Source organism: Eleutherodactylus coqui, chromosome 2 (genome assembly GCF_035609145.1).
Source record: "Eleutherodactylus coqui strain aEleCoq1 chromosome 2, aEleCoq1.hap1, whole genome shotgun sequence".
NCBI lineage: Eukaryota > Metazoa > Chordata > Amphibia > Anura > Eleutherodactylidae > Eleutherodactylus > Eleutherodactylus coqui.
In genome coordinates, this window is record NC_089838.1 from 313,343,876 (window position 1) to 313,366,769 (window position 22,894).

Genomic DNA, 22,894 nt, shown 5'->3' on the forward strand with positions numbered 1-22,894 from the left:
TTAAAGTCTAAGCTTGCTCAAGGTGCTGGAAAGGCATAAAGAGCCTCATCCTGCCCTGACCCTGCTGCTCCTGTTCACCCACATACACCCTTTTGCTGTTCTTCATTTCCAGCTGCAGCATTGCTGATGCCCCAAGACACGGGACCACTATGGACAGCCGCCGGATGGAGTAAGCCGCTGATTGACTACTGCAGTGATACATCCCTGATTTCGGTGACACGATCACGGCTATGGAGCCCAACGGGCACCACCACCATAGCAGTGAAATCTGGGTGAGGAGAATTTGGCTTTTGCCTGTTTTTTCTCTCCCAACTGCATCCTGCCATTTACACTGGTTAACTGAAGGGGGAATTTAAGCGAGTTGACCAATGCCAATCATACATTTAAGAAGGGGTTTTCTGGACCCAAAACAAATTTTCAGGGACATGAACTTGTGCAATGTAAACCAGGCAAATTCAATTCCTTTAAAAGCACCCCCATCCAGCACAGTAGCCCCAGTCCCAATCCTGGAGGAGGTGGTCATGGGCCGTTTAGCCAATCACAGCTATAGTGAGAGAAGTGCCCAATTTCTCTATTTTACACCATTTTCTACACATTAAAATTTTTTTCTTGTAGTCCCAGAAAACCCCTTTAAGGGCTTACTCACAACAGCATTGGAGATTTTGTTCAGAGCCCCTGTTGCCGATTTCCATTAAAGGGGTCGTAACACAATTGCAAGTTATCTATTATCCACCAGGTAGAGGATAACCGGCTGATCAGTGGGGGGCTCACAGCTGAGACCCCCACCTATCTTGATAACAAGTCATTTCTCCCCCACCCACATAGTGACATCAGTGTGAGTGCAGTGTTGGCCGAACACACGTGGTTATTGCACTATTTTAACGAGACTGACAGAAATACCTGAGCGGGTACCGCTCAATTAGCTTTAGAATCCCATTGAAAGTGAATGGAGTGCTAGTGCGCTTGCACAACCAGCACTCCATTCAGTCGTCTCCTCACTGTGAGGAGAACTGGGTACATGGGACCCCCATTCTTGAGGTTGGTGAGGGTCTCAGTAGTGAAACCCCCACCAATCACCAAGTCATCACCTTTCCACAGGATAAATGCTAAATTGCAATTGTGGTTCAACCCCTTTAAGATACAGAACGAGTACAGCACTATAACCAGCTGTAAAACGCCGGATGGAAACAAAAACAGATCCTTCTGTAGTCAGTGGGGTCCGTTCGGTGCCATTCAGTTCCATCACAAGTCGGTTCAGCCAGCGGTTTCACTTTTCCTGCTCCCGTAATGAAGCGGGAAAACACTCTGCTGGAGAGATTAATGCGGTAGAACCCCCCCCCCCCCCCCGACCTCTGGTGTATAAAGTCACAGACATTGTACTTCTCATAATGGGGTTTGTTACAATTGTATCTAGTGTAGACAATCCTCTGCGAGCGCAAAAGGCAGACTCATACATTTCACCAGCGAGCAAAACTATCAGGACATGAAAACCATCTCCCAGAGGATCGTCTAGACCAGGGGTCCCCAACCACCGGGCCGTGGACCGGGCTGTTGGGTGGTTAGCGCCGGTCCGCGGCACCGCCGGGAACTTTTGCTCTAAACACAAGGCCCGCTGCCTTGTTTTGTGGCCCGTGGACGCCGCTCACCACTGAAGCGATTACCAGCGGGGGCGCCGCAGCTCCCCGCTGGTAATCACGCTGATCCCAGCGCACACTGACGTCAGGGCAAGCAGACAGAGAACGACGCTGACAGCAGGGAGGAGGTAAGTATATGGGTTGGGGGGCTGCTTATTACTGGAGGGGATTGCTTACTGGGGGGGGGGGGGGCTGCCTAATACTGGGTGGGGGGTGGGGGCTGCCTATTACTGGGGGGGGTGGGGGCTGTCTATCACTGAGAGGTGGGGGCTGTCTATCACTGAGAGGTGGGGGGGGGGGGGGGAAGATAAATTATATGCTGCTCTATGTGTGTTTGCTGGGGAGGGGGGCATAGATTATATACTGCCCTATATGTGTGCTGCCAGGCGGGGGAGGGGGGGGGATATATTATACTGCCCTATGTGTGTACTGCCAGGACATTCTAAATGTCATAATTAAATAAGAATGCACTTAACTCCAGCCCCCTTCATAGCCCCGCCCCATATAACCAAAGCCCCGCCCATGTCCCGCCCTACCCTGCCGGGCCTTGTAAAAATGGTCTTGCTTGAAGCCGGTCCCTGGTGCCAAAAAGGTTGGGGACCACTGGTCTAGACGGGATAGAATAGGGCAACAAGCCCTAACAAGTTGTATAGGTTTTGAGGCTTCTAGATCTGTTTGCTGTCAGTGAATACAAATGTATCTTGAAAACGGGGAGGAATTAAAACAAACTATTTTAGAAAGTTACAGAACTGTTCACTCAATTTTTATGTTTTATTTGTATAAAATCAGAAACCCCATTCAAAAATGGATGATTTCATTACTGCGCTTTCTATAGAAGGAACCATAATACGAGAAGTGTGACGAGTCATGTGACCAGCAGGATGTGCTGACTTTAGGGAAGTAAATGTAACACTAAAAATAGAAAAAAATCTGCTGGAGTTTCTTGTGTTACAAGGTAAATTAGACACAACGTCATTTCACTCATACTTCGTCTAAATAAAGTTTTGGCCCTCTAAATGTGGCCATGAAAAAAAAAGTGTTAATATGCTATAGACCACCAGGACTCACCTTTCCACACTGTTGTGATGAAGACACCCGTGAGATCCTCCTACTGCATATATCTGTCCATCTATGACGCCTGCGCCAACCCTGTTTCTGGGAACGCTCATAGATGCGCAAGGCGACCACTGGTTGTTCATTGGGTTGTAGCAGTCCATGGCGTTTGAGTCCTCATTGCATTCAGGTGCATTGTTACGGCCCCCGACTGCATAAAAGAGACCCCCAAGAACACAGCCGGCGAGGCCACTCCGCGGCATCTCCAAGGGAGCCAAACTAAGCCATTCTCCCTCCATTGGGTTGTAAGCCTCCAGGAAATTGAGGGACTGCCGGAAGTAACCTCCGGCCACGTAGATGAACTGAGGAACGTTAGGACTCCTCTCCTGGGGTCTGGTGAGCTTATGGAGAGTGAGGTCCTGGAAGATCTGAGCCAAGTAGTCCTGACAACGGGTGTCTCCACGCAGAATCTCACAGCGCTGGAGCTGCAGCTTTAGGAAGTTGGGAGTTAGTGAATGGCATCGCACCGCCCTCAACAGTGCCTGAATGTAGGGCCGCCGGTTCTCACAGTCATACTTGACCCAGTTTATGCAAGCATGGAAGACTTCGGACTCACAGCGAACGTTCAGGTCATCGCGGCTGATGAGGTTGACCAACTGACAGCGGGAGAGGTTGAAGAACTCTTCCTGCTTGGACACCTGTGTAATGGGAAAAAAAATAATGTGAGAGGACAAGTAAATGAGGTGGGAAGTTATGGTTAACAGTATATAGAAAGTATATGGTAAATCCAGGATGGACAAAGTATGTAAACCCTTCCAGGTGGCAACTTCAATTAAGGCAAACGGATGAAAGCCCATGAAGGCCATTAGGGGAAATAGAAGTCTTGCCAAATAGTCTCCTGAAAAATACCGCCAGAAGCTGTAAGACACTTCGGCATTCTGTACAGCAGAGAGGTAACATCTATCGCCTCCTTGTCTTACTGCTTTCTAAAACAAACAAGAGAGAATACATTTCACCATCTTCCTGCCATCTCACAAAACCCCCTTAGACCCAATGTCCACAGGCGGATGTTATTTGTGGCACTCGCATGGAAGATCCGCAATTCAAGACGCCCATAGAGAAGCACCTGAATTAGAAAAGGCGGATTTGTTTTGTGCATCTTTTGATTCTGGGAGAAAAAAAAATAATAATCGCAGCATGCTCCATTTCACTTCCATTAAAGTCAATGGAAGCCATCTGATCTGCAGCCCACGAACCGTTGACGCTGCAGACAGGCTATGACTTCGTGGAAAGAGCAGGAGATTTAAAAGAATGAAAAATTCTATAGTGCGCGTATCTGAAGGCAAGCTGTGCAGGCGATCCACGGATGTCCCGGAAGAATCATGCGGACGCCGTGTACACAGGTACGCAGGGTTGGATTCCGCCGCAGGCTCCCGCATGCGGAATCAGACTTGCCCATGGACATGAGGCCTTACCAGACTGATCACAATTAACAGCTCCTTACTTTCTATAGTTTTACAATCCCACTGTCTCAGGGTCACACTTGATTCAGTCCTGATCTTCAAACTTTATAGACATAAAACCACCAAGCCGCCTCCTGCCACCTCCAAAAAAATCTCTTGGATACGATCGATCTTCAAATAAGAGTCGATAAAAACGCTAGTGCATGTCCTCATCACCTGCAGACTAGTTTACTCTGCAACATCCGCCTCTCGTCTAACACTCTTGCGCCCCTCCAATCCATCCTCAACTCTGCTGCACAACTAATCCACCTCTCCCCCCATTAATCCTTGTCCTCTTCCCTCTGCCAATCACTTTACTGGCTGCCCATCACCTGGACAATCCAATTCAATCTGCCTATGACATACAAGGCCATCCACAACCTGTCCCCTCCATACATCTGTCCTAATATCCCGCTACCTCACGGTCTGTAATCTCCAGTCCTCACAAGACCTACTTTGCTCTCCTCATATGCTTTTAATGGCCCCTTTACACGCAGCAATGTGTCAGGTGCCAATGCCTGGCAGGCCCTTTCGTTCCTGAGCATCGTAAGCAAGCAATCGTTCATAAATCAATGGCCGCCTGTTTACATGAGCTGACCGGTCATTCAGTAACTGAACAATAAATCAGAATTTGTTTGCTTCTTGTACAGTTGGGGCATGCATTCACACTGAACAATTTATCGGCCCGTGTAAAAGGGCCCTAACAGTAGTCTCCTGTGCTTCCCCCACACTCTGGAATGCACTGCCCCAACACAAGACTCTCCACCGCCTTCAGAGACAATGAAACCCACCTCTGCAATCTTACAAGCTACAGCAGCCCCGCCGTCACTCCAACACGAGCAGCTTCCACTCGCCTCCTGTCTCCATCCCCATCCCTTGTAGACCAATACCCCTTTTACACGGGTCGACAGTCTTTCAAACAACAGCACGAGCGCCGTCATCGCCACTAAGGTCATTAGCGTTCATGCAAAGCATTTGCATAGGAGAGACTTGCCGCTGGATCACGGGCTTCTCCTACGCTTCTCGCTCAGCGCTTCTCCTCCTATGGGAAGCGCTGACTGAATGGCAAGTGAGCGATTTTTGTGCATTTCCAATGAACCATTATTGCTTAAATTCATTCTCGAATTTTGAGCGATAATCATTACGTGTAAATGGACCTCGCGTGTAAAAGTCCTCGTGAGCGGGACCCCATCACGCATTTAGTCATGTTGATTGTTCCTGTCATTTTCCAAATGTAAGGTACAGGGTGAGGCAAAAGTTTTGCCACACCCACCTGTTTAAAGTAGTAATGAGAAAATTGACTTTGAATGTGTGGCAGTATTCACTGGGAAGGAGGCGGCATTTTTAGGTGGAGGAAACTTTTTCAGCAGCCATTTTGAACTGTTTTATGTGAATGGTGAGGTCAATTGCCACAATGGCCGGTATTGGTCCGATGATAATCCATGATGGATTGACCCATCAAAAACCATGTGTGTGCAAAATGTCATGGTTTGGTGTGGTACTTGGGAAGGAGGGGGGTGGATGGAGAGACCCTCATATAGGGCCTTGTTCTATTGATGGATCACTCAGTGGTGAGAAGTACCTCCAGATGCAACAGGATACCACGTTCCCATCCGTTCTCCATGAGAACAAGTCCTCATCTAACTTTCAGCAGGACGATGCCCCTTCGCACTTTGCTCTGACTGTACACAGATGGCTGGATGTGCAATACTCCAAGCACTGGATTGGATGAAGAGGTCCGGTAGAATGGTCGTCATGGTGACCAAACAAACCTAACACCTTTGGACTTTTATTTCTGAGGCCATTTAAAGTCCCTTGTGCATATGAAAAAAATAAGCAATATGGTTCAGCTGAAACAGTGAATTGTACAGTACTGTGAAGAAAAATCACCTGCAGCCGGCAGGATGGTGGACACATCGAACACATCATGTAAAGCACTTTGAGAAACTTAACTACAGAACAAGTAAAGACCGGGCAAAACGGTCCCTTCCAGTGTAAATTCTAGCCAAGACTGGTATTACATGACCCCCTTCCCTTTTGAAAAACCTAAGCTGAATTCAGTGCGGCGGCGTTCAAAATGGCCACAAGAAGAAAAAAAAAAAAAAGTCTCCTCCCTCCCAATTAATATTGTCACACATTGGAAGTCAATTACTACTTTACCGTTAAACAGGTGTGTATTTCCATCCAGAATTCAAAGCACTTTAAAAACCGAATAAGGCTTCCTGAATGACACCGCCACGTAGGCTCAGACAACAGCGGCATAAGATTCCAGAACTAAACAGGGGCCTACATGACCTACACTGCAGCACCCAAAAAATACCTACACTGCAGCGCCCAAAAAAATACTACTACCGTATGTTGTATTCGAAGTCTCCTTCCCTTGGCCCTGCTGTAATCAGGTTACGAGGAATAACTGAGAACTGCTGAGTGACTGCTACATTGTCACTAAGTCCTCCATGTGTTTTGTACCCCAGGGCAATATAGTCTGAGCCGTACTTTGGAAGAGAGTATGGGGGGGGGGGGTAGCTTTGACGACAGAATAGGTAGAAGAATTGCCACTTATAGCCATGGTCTAATGAAAACGTAGGTTGACTTTCTGATAAGCGTACAGAAGTGTTATGAATACTCACTAAACCCACAGCAAGTGGAGATCTTGAAATCAGAAGTCGAAACACAAAACATTTTAGAACCTTTTCAATCCAACAATGATAAGGATTTGACACAAGCAAACATCAGGTGACGTGCGAGATGTCCACAGCTGCCCGTATAATATATTGCAGAGCAGCATGACATTGCATCTCATCCGCCGCCGTCAGTCCCGTTTTTCCTGGTGTCATCGTTATATAAATGACCCCAGTGCACATTCCTGCCCCGGAGGAGGCGATGACTCAGCAAGACACAAGGACGTGTGATCTATCAGTAAACATCTCGCTGCGCTCACTGCAGTGGAAGACGCACACCTTAATCCCATATCTAAGGCTGATGGAATATTGGACCTTCTGGACAGATCATAAACCTTGTGAAATGCAGAGGAATGCAAACACTGAAAACATTTTTGAAAATTGCTAAGAATACTTTAAAAAGTGGTTGGACAAGTTATTTAGATCCAGAGGCTGAATAGCCTACCAGATGACTAGTTACACAAGGATGCCAGTGTAAACAACAATGCAGTAACAGCAAGCAGGGATCTTGAAGACAGCCAGGAACTGAAAATGAAGAAAGTGGCACAGTGGGAAAAAAAAGTTTTAAATTGACATCAAAACTGGAAAATGCCATGTACAACTTCTAATATACTTTGGGTATCATCAAATCTTCTTAATTTGCAAAATCTCTACTAGCTGTCAGTGAATGGAAACATACAATATTTACATCCAGATGCTGGAAACCCAGTCTATCATTACCTAGAATGTTATATAGAATTAAAGTTAGTGTCAAATTATTACCTTTTTCAAGATCTGCGCTTGGTGACCGCAGATGCTGAACTCATGGAGACCGAATACTTCTCACAGCGGAGTTTGTTGTTTGTCTAGACAACTGTACCCCAACTCTGAGCTAATCCGGTCCTAATGAAACCATCTTACAGGACTTGGGTTTGGTCGTTTCCACTAGATGGCCCAGAAGTTAATTTCCTTCAGTGGTCTCCAACTGGTGACTCACTAGCTGGAGAACTACAAATCCCAGCATACCCAAGTCCAGCATACTGGAGAGCTACAGGTTGAATATGGCTGCTGCTTCGAACTACTGCTCCGGAGGTAGCGAGTAACCTGTGACATGTACAGACTGCAATGACACAACACCGGAGACTTGTACATTGGAGACATCTAACACATTCTTTTATGTTGACCTTGATCCGGTTGAGTCTATGTAACTAGGCAGGTAACCAGCAATTAAGAAAACAATGGTTGTATACAATCTTCCACCTCAAGAGGAGGAACAGGGAGCAAGGAACCAGCAGAAAGACACGGGTCACATTACACCGCTCTTGTAAGAACTCTGCAAACTTTCCATTTCCAGTTCTTGGAAAGAAATAGGGAGAATTAAAGGAACAGAAGCCCCAACATGACATGTCCCCAATGCACAGGGCTCTTACTGCCCCACCATTGTGACAACAGACAACCTTAAGGCCGGGCTCACATCAACTAAGTGATCGTCGCTCCGGTATAACAGCACAGGAACAATAATAGCTGGGACGACTGTAGAATGCTTAAGCATCAGACAATCATCCCATGTAAAAGGACCATTACTCAGGATCAGTACAGGAGAAGTAATGTAATATATGTACCCAGTGACTCCACCAGCAGACTAGTGAGTGCTGCTCTGAAGTATAATACAGGATGTAACTCAGGATCAGTACAGGATAAGTAATGTATGTACACAGTGACTCCACCAGCAGAATAGTGAGTGCAGCTCTGGAGTATAATACAGGATGTAACTCAGGATCAGTACAGGATAAGTAATGTATGTACACAGTGACTCCACCAGCAGAATAGTGAGTGCAGCTCTGGAGTATAATACAGGATGTAACTCAGGGTCAGTACAGGATAAGTAATGTATGTATACAGTGACTCCACCAGCAGAATAGTGAGTACAGCTCTGGAGTATAATACATGATGTAACACAGGATCAGTACAGGATAAGTAATGTATGTACACAGTGACTCCACCAGCAGAATAGTGAGTGCAGCTCTGGAGTATAATACAGGATGTAATTCAGGATCAGTACAGGATAAGTAATGTATGTATACAGTGACTCCACCAGCAGAATAGTGAGTGCAGCTCTGGAGTATAATACAGGATCAGTACAGGATAAGTAATGTATGTACACAGTGACTCCACCAGCAGAATAGTAAGTGCAGCTCTGGAGTATAATACAGGATGTAATTCAGGATCAGTACAGGATAAGTAATGTATGTACACAGTGACTCCACCAGCAGAGTAGTAAGTGCAGCTCTGGAGTATAATACAGGATGTAATTCAGGATCAGTACAGGATAAGTAATGTATGTACACAGTGACTCCACCAGCAGAATAGTGAGTGCAGCTCTGGAGTATAATACAGGATCAGTACAGGATAAGTAATGTATGTACACAGTGACTCCACCAGCAGAATAGTAAGTGCAGCTCTGGAGTATAATACAGGATGTAATTCAGGATCAGTACAGGATAAGTAATGTATGTACACAGTGACTCCACCAGCAGAATAGTGAGTGCAGCTCTGGAGTATAATACAGGATGTAACTCAGGATCAGTACAGGATAAGTAATGTATGTACACAGTGACTCCACCAGCAGAATAGTGAGTGCAGTTCTGGAGTATAGTACAGAATACCAATAACTGTGTGGAGGCAGGACTTATGAATTGGCCAATCAATGCCACGACTTGATTGAGTGAGCAGCGTTTGAAGAACTAATCACAGTCTTTGCATTGGTTCATAGAGCACTGCATTGATTGGTTCATCCAACACTACTCAGCCAGAGTCATCGCTTCCTAGAGGCGGGATTTTTGAATCCCGCAACCAGGTAGTGATCTTCTGTGGACGAACAAGGATTGCAGGACGCCTGGCGGAGCTCCGGGTGTGCAGCGGGAGGACCCGGACCCAGTCTGCTAGGCAAGTATGCCCTTATTTTTTTCAGGGAATGCAGCTAGGGATTATTTTAGGGATAGGGCTTAACCTTCTATCGATAAAATCAGTGAGGCAATGTGCTATTTTTCACAAGAAAAACGAATCACTGATGCTACAAAATCATGGGAAAAGAGCTGCGATATCACAGCAATTTTGTAGCGGTGATGTTGCCCACGTGAAAGAGGCCTGATGGGAAAGGACTCTTCTTACGAGCTGGTCATCATGAACTCTGATCACAACAGGAGTCTGTTTGTGCTTTGCAAACATAATTCTAGCAGAGTGCATCATCCGTGTTGCTTGTTTACAGCTTCAGTACAACCTTTATACTGGTTAACGTGCCCACAGCCCGACAAGCGCTCATCTGATAGAAAGTAGGTGCCCGGAGCAGCTGAGTGCACATAAAAAAAGAAGAAAAAAAAAAAAAAAGCACCATTTGTGTCCCCGAGGATCGTGTGGTACTGCAGCTCAGTATTTAGGCAACAATTTAGTATTAAGTAGTATCAAGGACCTCCTTTAGGACAACTTTTAGGGAGCAACGCCACTGATGAGAGCTAAAAGTTGGCCAATTTTGGGACTTTTTCAGCTAAGCAATAAAGTATTACAATACACCCATTAAAAAGTCAACTGCCAGCTACGTTAAAACCATGGTGGTGCTTAGGCCTTAGCAGCAGCTAATGGAGGGGCAGGGCCCGAGCAAGAGACTACGCTCCAAAAGGTCCACTACAAGGACAGCTCCTTAAAACGGCCACTCATTTTGCCACGCTTATCCCCCTCATCTGATTGCCTGTCACAGTCTGGAAGTCTCCTCTATGTATTCCAGCCATTTCCATGCTGTGCAGCCCCCTGTCTGAAGCTTGTCAGCCACCATCTTGATTATCAGATTTTTTTAAACTTTCAAATCAATCCCATGATGTATCAGAGCAGCCAAGGTTATACCATATTTGCCTGCAGGGATGGACAGTTTAATCATTACCTACTATAGTCCCCTAAATAAGCTACAGCCCATAAGTATACAATCTGGAGGATCTCAAGTAAAAGTTGCAGTCTAGGCCCCTGTCCAAGGCTGAGGCGGAATATCGCTAGCGATATTCCGCTGCGGGGACGAGAGCTGACAGGCTCACCACGGAGAATCACGGGATGCCGCAATTTAGATCCCGCGAGCGGAGAATTGCTATGATCCTCTGCTCGTGGACGCCGGCACTGCGCTTTCCATAGCAACGCTATGGAAAGCTTCACACAGCGCGATTTATCGCCGGCAGATCATCGCTCGTGGATAGGCAGCCTTATTATTGAAACCAGCTGCCAAACGCATCCAACTACCTGAAAAACTTGTCTCTTTCCAGCAGATCTGTACCGCTTGCCTTCCATGCTTCCAGCTATGGCCACTTCCTTACTTCCACCATTAAACCCATTATTCTTTGCTTTGCTTCACTGCAAGCAATTCCGGCAGCAATGCACGTGCCCAGGTCTTTTCCAATCTACTTGATGTGCGGGCAGATGATGGAAAGTGAATGAGCATGTGTGGTTCCAATGATAGAGGGTTGAACCGCACGTACCAGTCTCAGTGCCAGATCTGCTCCTGCCCACTGATGAAAGCGACATCAGGGGAAGCTGCAAAAACCCATCTGGAGCGCAACCAGCTGTCAAATAAGTAGAACCCGGCAAATAAAAACACATGTATATTGTAAAGTGGTTGAGCCAGAGATATTAAATTTGGTTGAGCAACAATGAAAGACACCAGAGCCCCCCCCCCCCCCCGTCAGCACCCCAACCATTCACAATAGTCACAGCTCACCTCCTCTTCTCCCTGCACAGACAGGCTTACACTGAGATGAGACACATATATAGATAACACAGGATCCACCATTCACAATAGTCACAGCTCACCTCCTCCCCTCCCTGCACAGACAAAATTACACTGGGTGGGTGGCTGGCTCGGTGGCAGCGCCAGTAATACTACCTCGTATATAGTTTCTCGCCGCGGGTGTCCAGGAATGAAGCGTGATACTGCGCATGCACAAACTATACCAGGCTCGTCCACGGACCAACGATCTCTTCTGCACATGCCCGACGAGTGGGCAAGCCGGCGGCAAGCTTTTGTCGGATCCAGGTACAACGGGATCGTCAACACAGGGGGGCACCCTTGTTGGCAAGTATATAACTTCTGTATGGCTCATTTACAATGCATAAAGTATATTACATGCATTGGAATGACCATACAGAAGTGCATACATGCACTTGTCACAACGGGACAACCCCTTTAAGCAAACTTAGGTTCTGCTTCACTCACTGACCAAAACGCTGATTCAGTAGTAGCGGGGAAAACAGGGTACTTTCACAAAACGGAGCCAATAAAGATCTGATGTCACAAGTGTCCCATATACTGTACTATAAAAAAGGTACGCCACAAAACAAATAGTCTAAAAACTAATATTGTCAATAGTCTAGAATTTCCAGTAATCTGGAAGCAGTGCCGGATTATAAACAATAAGAAAATAACAGTGCAAAGGAAAAGTAGGGGAGTAACCCATAAAGGAACTACATGACAGCCGCCTCACATTTCACCGGTTCTGTTAAATCTCCCCAATGGTTCATGGCTATCAGGGTCCTTTTGTAATACAGGCATTGTAGTTTCCCAAGACCTTGGCCTGGCAGCAGCAACCCATGGAGTGTCCCACTGTCAGACACCCTAGAGGTGGTCTTCAGATCAGGATCTTAAATTCTAGACAAAAATGGAAAGTTACAATAAGCATCTCTTGCTCTGGTGGACGGTTTCACATGTGCGTCGGAAAAATACCAAAAGTCGTGCACAGCTGGGCAAAAGCGGACAGACTCGTTTATAGTCAATGGGGTCCATCTGGCGCTGTTCGGTTCCACCCAGAGACAGAACCTTTCAGCTGCAGTGATTTCTCAGAGTAGGAAAGTGCAATTCCTGCGGCCGATGTGAAACCACCCTCATCCTGTCCGGCATTACCCAGACAACCCATTGAGAGAAATGAACACTGTGTAATGCTTCATTTTCCCTGTAATGGCGCTGCAAAAAAAACAGAACACTTACTGCCAAGTTCCATTACAAATTACAGTCGATCACCTGGAGACCAGCAGGAGACACTGTGATCTACTTATTGTCAATGGACTCTAATAGGTTAGGCTTGTACAAAGTCGAGAATCCTTTTAAAAAGAGGTTGTTCAGCGTTAGAAAAGCACAGCTGCTTCCTTCCAAATACAGCGCCACCCTGGTCTGTGGGCTTTGTCTAGTATTGCAGCTCAGCTCTCGTTCACTTCAATGGAGCTGAGCTGCAATACCACACAACCCTAAGGACAAGGGTAGCACTGGTTTGGAAGGAAGCAGCCATTTTTTTCTAATCCTGGAAAAGTCCTTCAAGAGTCAGAATGCTGAGCCACTGCCCAATCCCTAGAATGCAGGACCTTTTGGCACCCTGGTCTGGCCACAAGTAGCTTGGGTCTCCTACTTTATGTCGCATCTGGTCTTACCTCTCCAAAGTGCATGTATATGTACTCCCGGGCCTTTTGATGCAGCTCCTGACAGCCGATCTGCTCTGCAAAGCTCGCAATCCCAATGGCATTGCTTGGATCCAGTTGCTGGATGAGGAAATCACAGCAGGCCTTGACCACGCTGTCCATCTGATACATGACGGCCCCATTCATCACATGGATAACACATTTTTCTCCCACAGAGATGCTAGCAGTGTAGGCAAACTCCAGAAGCCGTTCCATGACCTTGGGGTGAATGCCTTCGATGGTCACCGTCTCCATGCCGCACTCCTTGAGCCCGTTGGTAAACATGGCTCTGAAGACAGGGCTACTGGAAGCCAGGACGATTTTATGGGCCACAAAATCTTGCTGTAGCTCATGGTACTTGACCCGCAGCGTCACATCACACAGCTGCTGCCCTAGTCTCAGCTCATTCATAATTTGGAAAGCTTGATTGGTATGATCTGCCAGCGAGTAATGGAACTTGCGATTGCCATTGCTGTGTGAGGGAGTCACTTCAGCCTGGCACCCTGTGGCATACATCCCCGTCACGCTACCAACTGCTCTTCAGTTGCACATTATCCAGAGGAGAAGATTCAATTATAATGGTTTCGGTATACAATACCAGCATCAAAAAGAAACTAAACTACTTGACTGGTGGAAATAGTCGTTGAGGGTTCCATAGAAAATAAAGTTTATAAAAAAAATGCAATTACAAAACTTTTTCACCCAAAATAATAATCTACTCCATTGTGCCCTGATGACCATTCCACGGATCAATGCTGGAAGACCTGAATATTGTAATGGGAAACCTTTTTAGATAGTCCAGGATGCAGACAGCTGCTGGGAACTACCCATTCACTTTATGGCGCTGCAAAATTCAGCTAGAGAAAGTCTGAGAGTGCGCTGCCTAGTTCATTCTTCGTTTGATACCTAGAAAAAATAAAACATAAAAAAAAGTGTAAGTGACTTCATTATATTATATATACAGGGTTATTCAGAAATGGCGACACCGCAGGACAAATCATTTTGGGTGTTTGAGTTTGCCATGGGTGAACCCATTGTTCACGTGCAACATGAATTCCGACAGATTCCAAAAACAGATGCCTCGTCACAAGCAAATTGGCACAGAAAATTTGTTGAACTTGGTGGCATATGTATATACACCTTAGGGACCATAAAACCGGAAGGCTGCCTGCACACAGCAGGGGATCCCGCAGCGGAATCCAACTCTGTGCCTGGCCGGTGACCCCGCATACCTCTCCGCAGTAGTCTTCTGTATTGCAGATATACCAGCCAGCGCACTTGTGCAGTACAGAAAATGCTACGACATTGCTAGGCGATGACGTGGAATATGTGACCCTTCTGCAAAGTCATTGCGGAAAGGCCGCAGATTGGATGGCTTTCATTGACTTTAATGGAAGCCGTCGGCGCGGAATCCGTGCTGGAATACGACATGCTGCGATTTCCCCTCTGCAAGTGGGAAAAAAAAACAAAACTGATTTTCACTCGTGGACATGGAAAAGCAATTTTCAATAGCATGTCTGTGGGCAGCATTTGCTGCGGAATCCAGAGGCAGATGCCCGCTCTGGACTCCGCAATGCAAATGCGCCCGTGTGCATTGGGCCTGAACCAGACAATTAGCGCTGTAATGAGACAGAAAATGAAGAAAATGGAACTTGCAGGTATGTCATAAATCTCTCTGAACCTTCATCTTGATGTGGGGATTGTGGACCTGGCTTTTGTTTGTAATTAAATCCCCAAAACGTCTCCTTTTTCAATAACTGTCTTTTTCCATTTTATCTTTTGCTTCTGCTGTTAATTACATCAGGCTGGGGAGAGGCCGGCTGTGCTATGAGCATGCACCAAAACTTTGAAGGGGGATGTCCCATTAGAGACATTTAGTATATGGTTGTCCCTTAGCTTCTATTTGTGCAACCTAAAACTAGATTTGCCCTGCATGCAATAAGTCCCCTTTAGGGCTCATTCACACAGGAATACGAGGTTTTCAGTCTGTAAATATGCAGCATTTTCATAGACTTTAACACTGCGTATTCCCTGCATATCTGGCCCTGCTTCCTTTTTTTGCGCACATCAACAGCTTTTTTTCACATACACAAAAAAAAAAAAATACATGAAAGACGCAAGCGGGTGCGTTGTTTTTTATGCAGAAATATGCAGTATTTCCCATTGACTTCAATGGGCTATTTCAGTCCATAATTTGAACAAAATAGAACATGCTGCGTTTTTTTTTTCTCTTGCACATAAAAAAAATGTAGCTCTGAAGGCCCATTTACACAGAGCGATGATCGCTTAAAAATCGCTAAAAAACAATCAGCGTTGCGTCTAAACGCACGTCCATCGTGCACTGCTAGCTGATTGTTAAATTCAGGCCAACCTAAAAATCATTGTTCGGCCTTATCAGGAGTTCTCCGGTAGTGCTGATAGCATTGTTTCTCGTAGGGGAACAAAACACAGACCGCAAAACACCGTTGCATTGTTGTATTCAGACCGGTTTTTAGGTGCATTTAAAACACACAAAAAAAAGAAGAAGAAAAAGAAGAAAATAAGCATGTCCTGTTTTCATCCGTATTTACAGAGCAAAATGACCCATTAAAAGTCAATCAGATCGCATAAAAGCGCAAAAAACACAGTTTCATGAATATTTACTGCATATTGCCAGGAGACAATAGGAAAAAAAAGTGACATCAATTGGGCTTCTTGCATTGTTTTGTGCACATGAAAGACGCAGTGCATACAGATGCAACACAAATGTAAAGATCACGCACACGTATCAAAACCACATGCATGTATGGAAAATAGGGCATAGTCACAAACTGAAGTTGCATCCGCCCATGTGAAGGAGCCTTAAACAAGACAAGACCTCTTGAGATTCTTATCAAGATTAATCTATTGCTCTATGCTTAGTGGCAGCGATTCAGGAAATCGCTTATGATCCAACGCCCTAAAGCCTTCTGCAGAGGACAGACTGATGCTCCTCTTTTTCACCATTTCGGAAGCCGTCGCTTGTCTCTCCCAGGTTACAAAGTCTCACTGGCTTCCCACTACACACATTCTCTGCACTCACCCAACTCTGCTGGGTCTGAACAGGCTGCAATGTCTTACTGTGACTTCCTCTTTACTTTTGCACACACATCCAGCGGATGCCTGAAATGGATTCACTTGCTCCTCAGCAACAGTCTCCAAACTTTGGGGGAATTTTATTAAGACAGACATATCATCCGCGGGTCTTCCGATCTCCGACGACGCACCTAATATATACATAAGAGAACGCATATATTAGGTGCATCTCTGCTCCTCTGTGCGCTCCACAAATTTATGCCAGCAAAGAGCTAATGTACAACTTACACCAGGTTCTGGCATAAATGATACACAAAATGTGTCCGGCCGAAGCGGTCACACCTCCTGCCGACAAGCCATGCTCCTTTTGGGGAAAGTGGCATAGACAGACGCAACTATCAAAAAGTCGCTAAATTTGTGAACAAGCTGGGCTTTCACCAAGTTTTGCGACTAATGCCAAAAAAGTATGATAAATCTCCTCCTTCATTTTCACAACACATGTCTGAAAAAGTATCAGTTTTCTTCTACTCCAAGTAAAATAAAAGGATTACCCTGACTCACTGCGACTTCTGTCCAACTTAGGCGAGATTTACATTGCATTATAGCTCCCATTGAGCTTTCCAATAAGGATGTACATATGAATACCTGTAAACAGTGGCTTTAAATATAAGCCCTTCTCTGAAAATCATCCCTAGTTGTAGTAAAAAAAAAAAATCTATACTTACCTCTCCGCCGCTGTCACTGTAATGAAGTTCTTTCACCAGGCGGGAATTTAAAATCAATGAATGGCTGAGCGCTGCCTGTGATTGGCTGAGCACTCAGCCAATCAGATGCAGCCCTTTCAGCAGGCAGGGATTTTAAATCTCAGCCTGCTGAAAGAACTTTATTACAGTGACGGGACCCAAATGGCTAGACGCACCTGAGCCCCAGCAGCGGTGGAGAGACAAATTTTAAAATTTTTTTTTACTACAACTAGTGATGATTTTCAGGGAGGGACTTATATTTAAAGCCCTTCCCTGAAAATCACTGCGGGGGGGTGCTGAGACACAATGGGCTAGATGGGTCGAACCCCAGGCAGCGGCGGAGAGGTAAGTAGAGTTTTTTTATAAATTTTTCGGGACCCTCACTCGAGTATAAGCTGAAGGGGGCTTTTTTAGCATTAAAAAAAATGTGCTGAAAAAGTCAGCTTATACTCGAGTATACATGGTCAGTTCAAAGGTTAAAACTTTTGACTCCATCTGACCAGGTTTTCGTTGAACTCTTCTTTGGAGGACATAACGCTATCGTTGATCCCACAAAAAAAACCTTAAACAAACGGAAACCAGGTCAAACGGAGTCCAAAGTTTGTACCTTTGAACTCAGATTGCCTCATTAAAAGGGAATGGTTTCCCTGTGGGATACTTTGAAGAACATTTACGAGTATTCAGATGTAACTTCCTGATGTAAAGCTCAACACAACACAATCTAAACCAAGTCGGAGGCCTCGTTCGCACAGCAGCATTATGCCACGTATTCCACGCCATTTATTAAATGCTACGAACTATAGCACAGATTTTTGCCGCATGGAGACTCTAAAATCTGCATTGCAAAAAAAAAAAAATAGACACATTGAATGGAGCTAAATCTGCTTACAATTCTGCACCAGAGCGCTGAGCCTCAAAGTTCTGCCTTGGATTGAACTATCCGAACTATATTAGAAAAAATCCAATATGGATCTGACCGCATAAGCCTGTGGGAACATGTCGTTAAAGGGATAACCCAGAACATTACTATTGAGGAGTGCTGCTGAGGAACTCTGCCGATCAGCTAGTCGCCAGCCCTGCTGTCATTGTAGAAAAGAATCAGAAGTAGATAGTCCTGTTTGTAGTGCAGTAGCCGAGGTTGGAATTACAGACGAAGTGCCCATTGAATTCAATACAATACCAACCTGGGCCGCTGCAATGTGGACAGAGCTGTCTGCAACGATAGCTAGTCTAATATCGGCTGATCAGCGGGTATTCCTAGTGGAAGACCCCCACTGATCAACTATTGATGACCTATCCTGAGCATAGGTCAAAAATAGTAAAACCCTTGACAACTCCTTTTGGTCGGCTGTACACGACCAGATATGCATTGCAGAATATGGAGCGGGCATCTACTCCTGGATCCCACAGCAAATACCTTCCATAGCATGCTGTGGAAAAGCGCTTTTTCCTGCACACGAGAGGAAGTCAATTACGATTTTCTGCTTGTGGAGGGAAAAAAAAAAAAAAAGAAGGGACGCAGCAGGCTCTATTTTTGAGCGAATTCTGCGTCGTCCAACCCGCGGCCTGTCCGCAATTGACATTGCGGAAAGGTCGCGGAGAAAATAGGAGTTAAAAAAATAATGTCTATACTGCGGTTGTTCGACGGCGAGCTGCCTAGACCATACGCAGCACAGAAAATAACAGGTACGCGGGGTCACCGTGTCAGATTCTGGTGATCTACCGTAACATCTGGAATGAGACCCGTTCGTGTGCAGCCGGCCTTAGGCTGCCTGTCCTTGGGCGTTGCGGTATCCCGCGGCAGATCTCCGCCGCCCGGGAGCAGGAGCCTACAGACGGATCTCCACAGTCAGCCTATCTGACAGATGGGCTGACCGCAGAGAGTCGCGGCAATTGCCGGCCGCGAGCAGAGGATCGCTATGATTCTCCGCTCGTGGACAGGGGGGCTGCACTTTCCACAGCAACACTATGGAAAGCGTGCATTGCGTTCCCCGCGGCCAGATTGTCGCCGCGGGGAACGCAATGTAAAAACGCCTGTGGACAGGGAGCCTTAATCAGATCCTTTTGTGATGTAGTAAAGTGGCTTGCAACATTTCTAAAACACTGAAGGTGCTATGCAGATTGCAGTAATCCGGTAATTTTACAGCAACTTTTGGGGAGAACTTCATTGAGCCGTTACTTTAAATATGACCAACCACAGGACACACCATATATAGGTTAAAGTGTAAATAAACTAACAAAAACATCTGATGTACCAGTGACCCGTCAGATGTATTGATCGTTGGGAAGTTGGGAGCTGTGACCTCCACCAATCGCTAAACCAAAAAGGGAAGACGCGCTCAGCTGAGTGCTGTGCCTGGCCCTGCTCAGCGTGGTGCACCGGCTCCACTGAAAATCTATGGCGTATGTACAATGCTCACTGATACAGCTGGACGAGTACAGCACTCACATGAGAGCTTCTGCCCGTTCGTATTGGCGATTGGTGTGGGTCAATACGTCCAACATGTCACTATGACAATGTCAGAAGTTTGTTGGTTTTTTTGTGTCACTAAACTTTAAAAACAAAGATTAAAAAAAAATTATACACACAGTTATAAGCAGTCAGTAAACAGAAACAGATTCCTTTACATCCAGAGGCCCATATCCCATCCTGATCGTGTCCAGGCTGTCTGTTATCAGAAAGATGTGATATACTGTAATGAGCCCTGCGTCGGGATAGCAGCTTCTGGATATCTCAATTCAAAGACAACAAGCAGAGATCTTTAAAATGGTGAATAATTGAAATACAAAAGCGCTACTACACAATGCAAAACCACTGAAACACCCTTGCAAGGTATTAGGGGTGAAGACAGAACTGTCCAGGTTTAAGAGGCATAAACTTTATAAGTGCCCATTGCTAATCCTCTAAGACTGCAGGTTAAGCATAGTCAATGCTCTGCAAGTATCGCTGATACTATCACTTCCCTGGTAGATGCCATCCCCACCCTTCATGTATCAGTCGGTTGGGTTCACCCTTCCTCATGCATAAAACGTAGATATTGTAGCAGTTCCACCTCATGTAACATCTGCACTGTGAGCTTACATGTAACTTCCAAGACACAAGCATACAATGCTGAACCCCAGCACGCAGTATCTTCATACGTGTGGGTAGTGTCTACGTATATTTACTGCAAAACTTGTGGAGAAACTCTTCAGATCAGCCGGGACATACAAACCATAGTAGGTACAGTAGATTTCAAGTTGACTTTTCTTGATCCTTACTGTATGAACACCACATAAGTGGTGAGGACGCCACCTATAAGGGTACGTTCACACACAGGAAAAAGGAAATCTGCATGGTTCTTGAATCAAAAAACGCACTATTGGTGCAGATTTTGGAGTAGATCTGCAGCAGACCTAAGAGTTTTTGATGTGGGATTGATGTGGATTTTCCGCTGTGTACCTTTTCTGCTACGTGTGACCGTACCCTAAAAGTAGTAAGATCTACAAGCACTGCTGGCTCCCAGGCATCCGTGAGTGCTGCCCTTACGCCTATTACCACCAGGCACGGTGAAGTCATTCTCCATATGGTACCAAGTCTTACAGCACTGCTGCAGCTTTTCTCCCAATTAACCTTTGTGCCACAACACTTTGTATTTTCCCTAGTTTCCCACATAATGCCCTGTCTACTTTGACTACAGATATCTAACCCATGTATGCTGTGGTCACTACTACATTGGCACTTGGCTGCTCTTTTCTTCTGCCAGCAAGTCCTCTCACTGCTCACGACAAGTCAACACGGCATTGAACTTTCGTGTCTACCCTTCTACTACCGGGCCTGGCACTGCCAGATCCTAGTTAACTACTACCAACCTGCCCTGGTACTGTGCACAACCTGACCACCTATGTCCTACCAGCTTGCCCTCATAACCCCCCTACTGTCAATACTGGCACAGCTCAGGACCTAGCCACCTAGCTACTACCAACCTGCTGCCTCCTCAACTGCTAGCACTGGCACTGTGCAGGACTAAACAACCTTTCACCTACCAGTCTGCCTTCATTAACACTCTACTTCCAGCCCTGGCACTGCTTATGACCTAGCCACTCATCTACTACCACCTGTCCTGGTGCTCCCAGGACCTGACCACCTATTGATATATCCTACCTTCATAACCCCTCTACTGCCAACCCCAGCATTGCTCATCTATACAGTATGTAGTAACTCTATTGCCTTGGCACTACCCAGGATCTGACCAACTACATCCTACCATCCTGCCTGACTTCCCTTAGTCAGACTGCCCAGATTACCTCTCCACTGCCATTCTCCCTGGCAATACCCAGCTCTTGCATACCCACCACCTACCAGCCTACCCCCCTACTAGCAGCTCTGGCACCCCCAGTTCTATCACTACCAGGTGCCTGAATACAGGTTGTTGATCCATATGTTCCAGTCTCCTCCCAGAAGTGATCTAGCAAAAGCAGCCCTCTGTATGATACTTCCGCCTACCCCTCACTGTAGAGTACTACTACTTCTCCTCCCCCGCTAGTAATACCCTGCATTACTCTATATCCGCTACACATCTCCTTGTTGACACGTCCCTGGCCTGCTCCCATACCCCGGATCTCACCGTCTCCGTGCACTGCGCTCCTCCGCCCCCGCCATACTCCGAGCAGTCACCGTGACTAAGCAGCAGGACCCAGCAGCGTCACAATAAAGAGAACGGGGTGTGGCCAACACGTCAGAAGACAGACACGTGGGCGGAGACTCCGCGTCATAACACATAGAAGAGGACGGGGAGTGAGAGCAGCGCGCTGATTGGCTGAGACGCACGGCGTTTAGAACTTTGTGGAAGTGAAAGTTCGGTGAGAGCAGCTGATCCTCAGGAGAGGAGGGCGGGTGATGCGGGCTGTACAGTGTGCATAGTGTCCTGGGGACCACAGCCATACTCAGGGGACTGCTGTATGTTCTCCCGATTTCTGCTGTTCCACGTTGCTGCTGAGTTTTCCTTATGTTGAAACTGATCCGGAAAAAGTCTACTTGTAACTGTAGACATTGAATCGAACTGAAGTTATTAGAGACCCCCATCTAGGGGCGCGGTGGCTCAAATATAGTATTCGTTACTGCAGCAATTCGTCGTGGCGTCAATCTGCAGGTTACAGAGGACTCCGAAATCATCCTCCACACCATTATTCCACCTCTACCAGCCTGACAGGAAGGGGCTATTAACCCATGCTGCTTGTGTCAAATTCTGACCTGGCATCAGCGTAGTGCAACAGATATCTGGATTCATCTGACCAGATGATGTTTTTCCACTGCTCAGTGGCACAGCTTTCGCTATCCTCTGCCCACTGGAATATCGCCTTTCTGTTTCTCTTAGGGCTCATGGGCGGGTCGAATTCCACCTGCAAAATATCGCAACGGAATCAGACCCAGCGCGCCCCAGAGACCCTATACTCACCTGTCTGTATCCGCTGCGAGTATCCCGTCCAGCGCGCATGTGCAGCGCATGACGATTCGGCGCTGGATTGTGATGCAGAAGTGGATTGCGAGCACTGCGAAAGTATCGTAGGACGGACGGCTTCCATTGACTGCAATGGAAGAAGTCCCTGTGTGTTTTTCCGCAAAGAATAGAGCATGCAGCGATTTCTCCACCGTGAGCGGAAAATAGCAGTTGATTTTCGCTCGTGGGCAGGGGAGGATCAGTTAACACAGTGTGTCTATGGACGGACATTGCTGCGGAATTCACGGCCTTAGACAGTGGCACTATTTTCGCCCATCTTTGCTG

The 22,894-nt window shown here is 46.4% G+C and overlaps 1 protein-coding gene across 3 annotated transcripts in view; it reads right to left on the minus strand.

The window, feature by feature from the left end:
* KEAP1 (kelch like ECH associated protein 1) overlaps positions 1-22,894 on the minus strand; it is a 65,182-nt gene that overhangs the window by 9,480 nt on the left and 32,808 nt on the right. Inside the window, exons 1-3 of one of the 3 annotated variants that reach the window (XM_066593579.1) lie at positions 21,737-21,832; positions 13,306-14,238; positions 2,703-3,385 (exon numbers count right to left, since the gene is read on the minus strand). In XM_066593579.1, coding sequence (XP_066449676.1) covers positions 2,703-3,385; positions 13,306-13,848 — 1,226 coding nt within the window. In that variant the 5' untranslated portion in view covers positions 13,849-14,238; positions 21,737-21,832. Of the gene's footprint in view, positions 1-2,702; positions 3,386-13,305; positions 14,239-20,297; positions 20,842-21,736; positions 21,833-22,894 lie in introns of those variants that run through there. The other 2 variants (XM_066593580.1, XM_066593581.1) reach the window with 2 other exon arrangements.